The sequence below is a fragment of the Microtus ochrogaster genome, chromosome 21 (genome assembly GCF_000317375.1).
Source record: "Microtus ochrogaster isolate Prairie Vole_2 chromosome 21, MicOch1.0, whole genome shotgun sequence".
In the NCBI taxonomy this organism is placed as follows: Eukaryota; Metazoa; Chordata; class Mammalia; order Rodentia; family Cricetidae; genus Microtus; species Microtus ochrogaster.
In genome coordinates this window covers 13380966-13390295 of record NC_022022.1, presented here as the reverse complement: position 1 = coordinate 13390295, position 9330 = coordinate 13380966, and the positions used below count along the sequence as shown (strand labels likewise).

At 42.9% G+C, this 9330-nt stretch overlaps 1 protein-coding gene across 3 annotated transcripts in view; it reads right to left on the bottom strand.

The window, feature by feature from the left end:
• Nucleotides 1-1278: 1278 nt before the first annotated feature.
• Extl2 (exostosin like glycosyltransferase 2) overlaps nt 1279-9330 on the bottom strand; it is a 20906-nt gene continuing 12854 nt past the window's right edge. For all 3 annotated transcript variants that reach the window (XM_005357175.3, XM_005357177.3, XM_005357176.3), the window contains 3 exons: nt 7038-7465; nt 5973-6043; nt 1279-3256 (listed from right to left, as the gene is read on the bottom strand). In XM_005357175.3, the coding sequence (XP_005357232.1) occupies nt 2771-3256; nt 5973-6043; nt 7038-7465 (985 nt within the window). In that variant the 3' untranslated portion in view covers nt 1279-2770. The remainder of the gene's footprint in view (nt 3257-5972; nt 6044-7037; nt 7466-9330) is intronic.

Genomic DNA, 9330 nt, shown 5'->3' with positions numbered 1-9330 from the left:
TCTCTCTGTCTCTCTCTCTGTCTCTCTGTTTAGATTTCCCACCTGGCTTTATTCTGCTAAGCCATTGGCCAAAACAGGTTTATTCATCAACCAATAAAAGCAACACACACACAAAAGGACATCCCACAGCATTGTTCTGGAACTACAAATCAAATCATTATTAGTTGGATGATCATTTTTAACTGTTTCTCTCAGAAATTTAAATATTTCTCAACACACACACACACACACAAATCTTAGGTCTTATTCTGTAGTGGGTCTGCTCTTCACCCGAATTCTCCTGCCTTGGCTTTCTGAGTGTTGGGATTACAGACGTGAGCCACCATATCTGGATCTTTTAATCTCTTCGCACTGCTGTGACTATGCCAACAGTGCCAGAACAAATATGTATTGCCTTCATGTTCAGAATAAAAGCATCTGGCCAGATGTGATGGGTCATGTCTGTAAAACAGAAATTGGGAGACTCAGGCCGGAGGGCCATGAGTTTGAGGCCAGCCTAGGTTATAGAAGACTCTGTCTCTAAAACAAACAAAGGGAAAAAGTATTTGAAATAAGGGAAAATAATGGAAACAAGGAACAATCCCCATGGCTCCTGCGTACTATGGCACAGACCATGTTCTCAGTATCCCCCTTGGTGAATGCTGGGCTTCCCAACATTACCTTCAATGACCACCCCAACAACTTCTGAAATGGGGAAGCCACCATACTCTATCCAAGCATACTATCTTATTCTTCGAAAGCAATTACCAATATAACCATGAATATTAACCTATTCTGAGTCCCAATTTTGAGAGTATATAGGCATTACTTAAGAAAAATGAAGAAATACTGGACTGTTTAAATAATGAGATGCCTAGCAAGGATTTGAGCCCAGAGTCTAAAGGCAGAGCCTGCAGGCTTCACGCCTGAGCTATATACACTGTTTCATGGGTGTAGTTTTGAGCCTGCACAAGTGATTTTTGAATCATGAGGGCATGAGTAAGAGGTATTCATGGGAAGATGGCCGTAGGGAGCAAGCCACAGAGCAGGGGTCGTGTGTAGACCAAAATGTACTCTTGTTGACTACTCTATAATATGTGAGACCATGTTACCGTTTATATGCTATAATGATGTACTTCAATTTTAAAACACCGATAGGAAATCAAATCCAGGAATAGTTTCCCAGTGGGTGAATATATATCAAGTTCTCAACTTCATCGTCAGTAGTATTTTAGAGCACGGAGAAATACGTAAGGCACCACAAAAGTAGCCCGCTCAGTCATTAACACAGAACACTGGAAGAGTTAAAGTTTATTTATTGGATAGTGGACTACCAAGAGGCAAAAAAAATTACCGCCAAATTTGGAGAAAGCATGACTTTTAACGAGGTCAAGTTTCAAAAATATATTGCATTAAGACACACATATACACTCCGTTGTTAGACAGACACTGGGCTGACAGCAGGAAGACATCACAGGGCAGCTTCAGCTGCCATTGTTCTGCTTTTTCACACCTTTCAAAATGCGTCGGCCTTATAAAAAGAGAAGAATGGTGACACACAGAGGCCTGATGGAGGAGCGGTGAGCAAGGACAAACTATAAAAATACCAGACAGGTCACAGACACACGGTTTCCCATGAGAAAGAGCGGGTGATAGCGATAGGAACAGTGAACAACTGGGTATCCCACAGTCTTCTCATACGATGGCTCAGTTCTTTATTTATTTGCAACTATATAATTGGATTACCATGATGAATAGTGCCTTGGGACTTAAAAAAAACATACCAACAAAAACCAGGGTTCTGGATGCAATCATCTCTGTGTAACATAGCTATTAAATGTCTACAGGATAGCATACGCTTTAATAATAAAGGTTTTTGATACTAAGGTCTTTAATTTCTGTTGCTTCTACTTAACGATTCTTTCAGAAGGTCTTTAGTACTATGTATTAAACATTCTGTAAAATGTCAGAAAGAACGTACATTCTCATGGTCACACACAGTGACAGGTTGCAGTGACACATTTACTCCTTGTTGCATATAGGTTGTATAGGAGAGACATGGGCTGGCTGCACATTTTAGTGATCCATGCAGGGTAGGCTCACAGAAACACCAAGCAAACAATTAGACTGGTCAGACGTGAAAACTCACACCCCACCCCCACCCCCCGCCCCCAGACACAAGAAGCTTAACAGCAGAATTACCAGCACTGACACTTTCGTCAAAACCATGCCAGGCACAGTTAATTCTGGTTAGAAGGGCCACAAGGGACACTGGCAACTGGGGATTTTCCTGGTTCTTGACATGGGTTCAAGACCACACTCTCTTTACATGGCTTTTCCCTATACTGCAGGCATTAGCTGAAGAAGCATTTCTGGCTTCAGATAAAAACAATCAACCTTCACTGAAAAGCTGGAAAGGGTCTCTTTTGAGTCTGGTCCTGGAAGTAGCTTGCTGTAGGTCCTTAAGGCAGATGCCAGGGCTCGCTCAAACAAGTTGGAGAGCAGTCTCGAGATGTAAACAATAATATCACGACCAAGGAGTGACAACCTTGGACAAAAGCTCTTCACAAACGGGCCTGTCTGGCTAAGACAGACTTCTTGGCTTTTGCAGTCCATGTGGTTTATATACTAGAAATACTGCATATGTTTCTTGTTTTGTTTTGTTTCTATTGTAGAGACTTGTGGACTAGACAAAAGTTCATGGTGTTGCTTGAAAACCACAATTACACAGCATGGAAAAGCCATTCAAAAACCTACCGGTGTTCCGGGTTTGTTTTTGACTGTTTCCGGTTCAAATTTTACTTTTGTGGTTGGCATATGGAAAACCAAACTGGGAAATCATAATGTTGGAGTATTTTAAGGGCATGCCGTCGTAGATATGAACGAGCTTATTTAGGCAGTAAGATCTCTGCAGAAAGTGCTCCGCCCGATGCCACATTCCAGAATAGCCATTGGTTTCTTTCTCCAGATTGATTATGTTTATAGGTTTCACGAATATCCCCGAAGACTTCCCGGTGTGCTTGGAGACCACGAAATTCATAGCAATATCATCGCAGTTCTGAGTCTCATCGATCAGCGCGTGGACGGCTGCAGGCTGTCTCTGAAAGAGGTCCAGGTACTTGCTGCTGAAGAAGGAGGCGCCGATGAGCACCATGGAGTACTGGTCACCGTTTCCAAGCCCCGGTGTCTGCAGCTCAAAACCCCCATAACTGTAAATACCAGAAGAAGTGGCAACGTGTTTTCTAGGTACAAATCCTACAATCTGATCAGGAAATTGCTGAGGAGAGGAGGAAAGGAATAATTAGTGTGACATTTCTTTAGAGAAGACATAGACAAAACGTTTATTACAGAGGAGGTGGCTGGTTTGTCAACTTGCCCTTATTTCTACATACCCCCCCCCCCGCTTAGTTAACACCCCAATTTCCTCTAATTCTGGACAACCTCATAACTTTGTCTTCTGATAAGCTTAAGTTCCACCATAACCAAAATCTCTCTGAAAAATTATTACAAATAGTCCCCTGATTATAACATCTGATCTAACAAATTTTAGTCACCATGGAGTCTAGTCCTTTAAAGTATGCTGTAAGAAAAGTTGATCATGATGGGTGTGGTGGCACACACCTTAATCCCAGCACTCCGGAGGAAGGGGCAGGCGGACCTCTGTGAGTTCGAGGCCACTCTGGTCTACAGGGTGAGTTCCAGGCCAGGCAGGGTTATATAGAAAGACCCTGACTCAAAAAACTAAACCAACCAAAAATTACCTCACCCCAAAACAACAGCAAAAACCCAAAAGACAAAAAAAAACAAAAAAAAAAACAAATAAGAAAAGTTGATCACATGAATATTATTATAGGAGATAAGATTTGAGTGATCATTTGAAAAACTATTCTAATCTTTTATGTGTATATAAACATATATATATCCATAGAGCTGACTTTTATTGCTTTTCAATATTTATTTTTTCCTGTGTTGATTTTAATGTTCTTGAAAGTCACTACCGATTTTAAGCAATTTCAATATTGTTAAAATTTTAAATTTTATGCCCTTTCAGATTTAGATATTTCCTTTTCAAAAAGGAATTTAATGTGAGTTTAAAAAAGTAAAACATAAGTTACATATTTACATACACATACAGATAAGAGATATAGGATCTTTGATGAAAGAATAGATAGTAGCAAAAACAATCATATTAAGGAAGGACTTCCTAAAGGTAAAACAAAAACCAGCAAACAAAAGAAAATGTTGAATTTACAGGACTGAAAGTTTAAAAGTTTAATTCATTCTCACGAATAATGTGAACCTCACCCAGTTTGAATTTTATCTGACCAGGCAAGGGACAGGTGCGTGTGCACACATATACACACACACACTCACACACACACACACACACACAAGCACACACACACAAGCACACACACACACACTCACCACACACACACACCACACACACACACACATGCACACACACACACAAGCACACACACACACAAGCACACACACACACAAGCACACACACATGCACACACAAACACACACACAAGCACATACAAGCACACACGCACACATACAGTCTAGGCTGAATTAAATTTCAAGGAGCTCAGAGTACAGTGAGGGTATTCACACATGGGAGTGGGGATCACCACGCCTGCAGAGGTCGGAAGGCTGTAAACAAGGCCGTTGGGTGATGCAGGTGGGTGCACTGAGGTTAGTGATCACTGAGTTGCTGGAGACAGAGAGGATGCTCAGGTGACAGATGGGTGGAGGATAAAGGTTAGTAGGCTCCAAGGAAGAACCATTCCGTCGACCAAATACTGAAAATTCTCACCCTCTGGAGAAAGCCAGGGGAAGGAACCAAGGTGGGACAGGGACAGACATGTGTAGGCATGGGTGACTGTCTTCGCCATCTTATGCACACACACACCAAATTATGAAGAGATGCAGGACACTGACCACACAGTCAGACACTCCTGTATGTTTTTTGATATTTTATGTCTAAAACTTAAAATATGATTTATATTTCTTTATAGTTCATTGCTCTAACAAATCACATCTTTACACTATACCTGATTGTATCTTTATATTTAGGGTAGACTGATTTTTTTTTTAACCTTAAGTAGAAATCCCATAGCTGAAACATTATATTACAACTTTTTGCCTAAAAAGATTTTATTTACAGGACAGGAAAAAAAAACTGTTAATGTAGAAAAAAAAGGTACAATTCGTTAATCAATATGCGAGGGATGAAATTAAAAACTGCAGCTTTTGGAAGGCTGGGACGGCAGGGCACTGTCACCACCTGCCCTCCACGTCCCACGTGGCCCTGAGGGAGGATTTACTGCGAACCTGACCATCCGGGATAGCACGGTATTTAATCAGAAGACCTGCCCACAGTTCTGGATTCCGGCAGTTCATAAAGCAGCCTGTAAAGCTCAGCTGTCACTGGTGTATGCTCAGTGGGGAGGGGGAGGGGAGGGCTATCAAGCAATTTATGCCTGATTGTTCAAGCTGGCTTGCAGGAAAAACCACGCCAAAACAAACACCTGCCACCGCAATGGCACACACACGCCATTATTACCTCAGAATTTCTCACCACGGTCTCCACTAGGATGCAGTCTTGTTGAGGCGATGAATGCTTCCTTTTACAACAAGTTTCTTATATTGTGAACACACAAAAACATTTCCCATTTGAGACACGAATGGTCTGGGGAAAACGTTTCTGCCTTGTAGTTTGGCTGTGCCAGATCCCTTCACTCTTCTTGGGAAGCTAATTCCAGTTTTGCTTCCTGCTACACCAAAATGGGAAGCTAATTTTCATGTTGTCTTAATTAAGCTCGGAAGCTCTTGACTGGCCTGTGACAATCTCAGCTATGGTTTAGATACTTACTGCCTATACGGTTTTAGTGGCCTCCATATTAAACTAAGCTGCCCTGGTTAGGTATTACACAGATAAAAACTTTACCCGTACAATGTCATAAAAGATAGAGCAACATTACCTGCCAAATTGAGAAAGCAAAAACAAGGTCCTGGGCACTAATGAGTGTGTCGTCATCTACCATTAATACTGCTGCAATGGAAAAGAAAAAAAAAATACATTCAACAGTCTGGAAATGAATACAAAAATCAGGAAGATACAGTTGCGTCAACACATACAGTTCAAACTGAGTGTTTCTGAACCCAATTAGTAAATTAAAAATGTATCCTTAGAGAGATCTGTCTCGTAGGGTATTTCCCTGTGGGGAAATATCAACATGCAATTATAGTCCATCAACCAGAAACGAACACTTAAATACAGCCAAGGTTCTTTTAAGAACATCCTACCCTGGAGAAACTGTTACACATGGGAAGAAGAAAGTGATACAAATACATTAAGCATAAACTGTGCAGGCTGTGCTGGCTGGGTTTATGCGAACTTGACACAAGCTCTAGATACCTGAGAGGAGGGAGCCTCTACTGAGAAATACCTCCATAGAACTGGGCTGTAGGCAGGCTCTTAGGGCATTTTCTTAATTAGTCATTGATAGGGAGGGTCTGGCCCATTGTGGTTGGTGCTGTTCCCTGGGCTGATGGTTCTAGGTTCTATAAAAAAGCAAGTTGTGCAAGTCATGGGGACCAAGCCAGTAAGCAGCACCCCTTCACGGCTCCTGCCTCCAGATTCTGAATTTCTGTCCTGACTTCTTCAATAATAAACAGTGATGTAGAAGTGTAAGCAAAATAAGCCCTTTCCTCCCTAAGTCACATTTGGTCATGGTGTTTTAGCACAGCAATAGTAACCCTGGCTGGGACAGTCATCTTACGACTTTTCCTTAGTGAATTAATATACACTCTGCAAGTACTATGCCACATGGCATATCTTTGAAAAATATTTTAACATTACCCTCTTTGTTATCATTACAAGATGCATGTGATTCCCTCCCCTAGGAAACTGCTTGTTAGAAATCTGGAAATCGCTTAAGTGTTTCAAAGTGCTTTTTTTTAAAACGATAACTCCCCTAAAAGTCAGCAGTCCGTCTGCCCACCCACACGCGCCCTGTCAGTTGCAGAGCCCAGTTTTGACTCACCGTTGGTCTCCAGCTCGGGGAAGACCTGGAGTCGGTTCCTCATCTTGTTGGCTGTCTGTGTTTTGAAGAGGACAGGGACGGGGTGCGGCCCGAGAGCATTCCATAACTCCTCCGGTCCCTTCTCGCCCACGTTGTTCCACAGCACGATCACTTTGTGCAGATTGGGCACTGCCTGATAGTGGTTCAGGAGTCTCAGTAAGAGGTCCGTCCTGTTGTACGTCTGCATGACGAGAGTGAAGGAGTCCAGGGCGGCTGTGCTCTGGGGTTTGACTTCCCTGCGCAGGCTGAGCATCTTGTCCTCTTTGACAGTGGGGAGCAGATTGGTCAGAGCTCCAGCCACGAGCAGTAACACGAGGATGACCACCAGGGAGAAACGGAGCACTCGGATCCCCATGACTCTTCCAGGAAGTTTGCAGATGTGGCAACACCTGGAATAGGGAGCACAACACTCTTAGCATGGATTTTAATTGACGTCTCCATTCTTTCATAAAGTTATTTGGTCTAACATTAAAAAAAATGTAGTTTTACATTCTTTTATTCTTTAAAACAATATTTTTATCAATTCTCTGAGAATGTCATACAATGTATTCTGAGCGTACTCCCTTCCCACTCCTCCCAGACCCCACCATCACTTTCTCATCCCTTCCTGTCTTCTTTTTTGATTTTTTTTTTTTTACAATACCCCACAGAGTTCAATTTCTGCTGATCATATGCACCTAAGCTTGTGTTCATCCCTTGGAGTGTATTCCACTTCCAAGTTGTTGTTGTTCCTTAAACAACAACAACAACAACAGCAAGCAAAAGAAGAGAAAAAAAAAAACCAAAAAACCGCCTTGCTCTCACCCAGAGGCATCAATTGTCAAGAGTACCTCAGGGCTGGCCACTCCTGGCCCTGCCCCCGCCATGAGAGTTAGAATGTTGACCAGCCTGATACTGCACAGGCTGTAGCCATGGCTGCTCTTTTCCTCCTCCTCCTCTTCACCCCGCCCCCACCTCCTTCCACTCTATTCTTCCTTCATCTTCTCATTTGATAGTTAAGATGCTCACAGGGGTTCGATAACTTTTCCAGGGCTATCAAACCATTTGAGTTTTACATCAGGAAAATCTGTCCCTAGAGGTCAGGCTGTTCATCACTGTGGGCTGTGCTGTTCTGCCTGGATTCACCCACAGGCTGAAGTAGGGGCTTGTGGTGATTTGAACGAAAATAGCCCCACCCACAGGCTCTTATATTTCCACACTTAGTTCCCAGTTGATTAACTGTTTGGGAAGATTAGGGGGTGTGGCCTTCTTGGAGGGGGTGGGCCACTGGGAGTTTCAAAAGCCCATTCCAGGCTAGTATCTCTGTCTCTCTCCCCGCCCCCCAACCCATGTCTTGTCTTTGTCTCTCTCAGTCTGCAGCCTATAGAGATCAAGAAGTTCTCAGCTACTTCTCCCACACCATGTCTGCCTGCCACCACGCTCCCCACCATGATAATGAGGGACTAACCCTCTGCAACCCTAAGCAAGCACCAATTAAATGCTTTCTTTTGTAAGACTTGCCTTGGCCATGGTATCTCTACAGCAACAGAACAGTAACTAAGACAGGGCTCTTGTACTTCCAAAGGACCACATCTCACAGCATAGATCATAAGGCATGGTGATGCATACTTCAATCCCAGCATTCAGGAGCTGAGGCAGGGGGATTGCCAATTCCAGGCCAGCTTGGGCTACATAATATATACTAAGACCCTACCTCAAACAAAACAGAACAGTCTTCCAGAGCCAGCCCTGGACTAGCAGGAGTGAACAGATAACAAATGAGGGTAGCTTGGACATTCACTAGTCAGAAAGTCTTATCTAATCAACCTCTCAAGCATACATATGTTAAAAAGGTTAAATCTTCCTGCCAGTTTTACAGACTTAGAAATGACTTTCTGACTCCACACATGATCATTTCCAGGATTGCTACCTCCTGCTTGAACACTGATGGTTTTTAATTACCCCTGCTTCTGATTCCAGACGATTACTCCACAAACCTCCTCTAGGCTTTTCAGACATGTCCTTACGTTGTACTCTGGCAACTGTGTCTGTATCTGTTTTGTCAGTGTAGGAATTCGGCTCGTCGTAGCTGCAGCTGTCTTTGGATGTCACCTCTGTGACCGCCCTGAGTAGGAAGCTGGGTTTCTCTCTCTAGTTTCCCAGCACACCAGAAACAGATAAAACCATGGGAATCGCCAGGCCTACCCATCAGACCCCACTGAAAGCGTGCGCTGGAGTCCTTAAGATTATCTTTTTTTTTGTTTTTTTTTTTTTT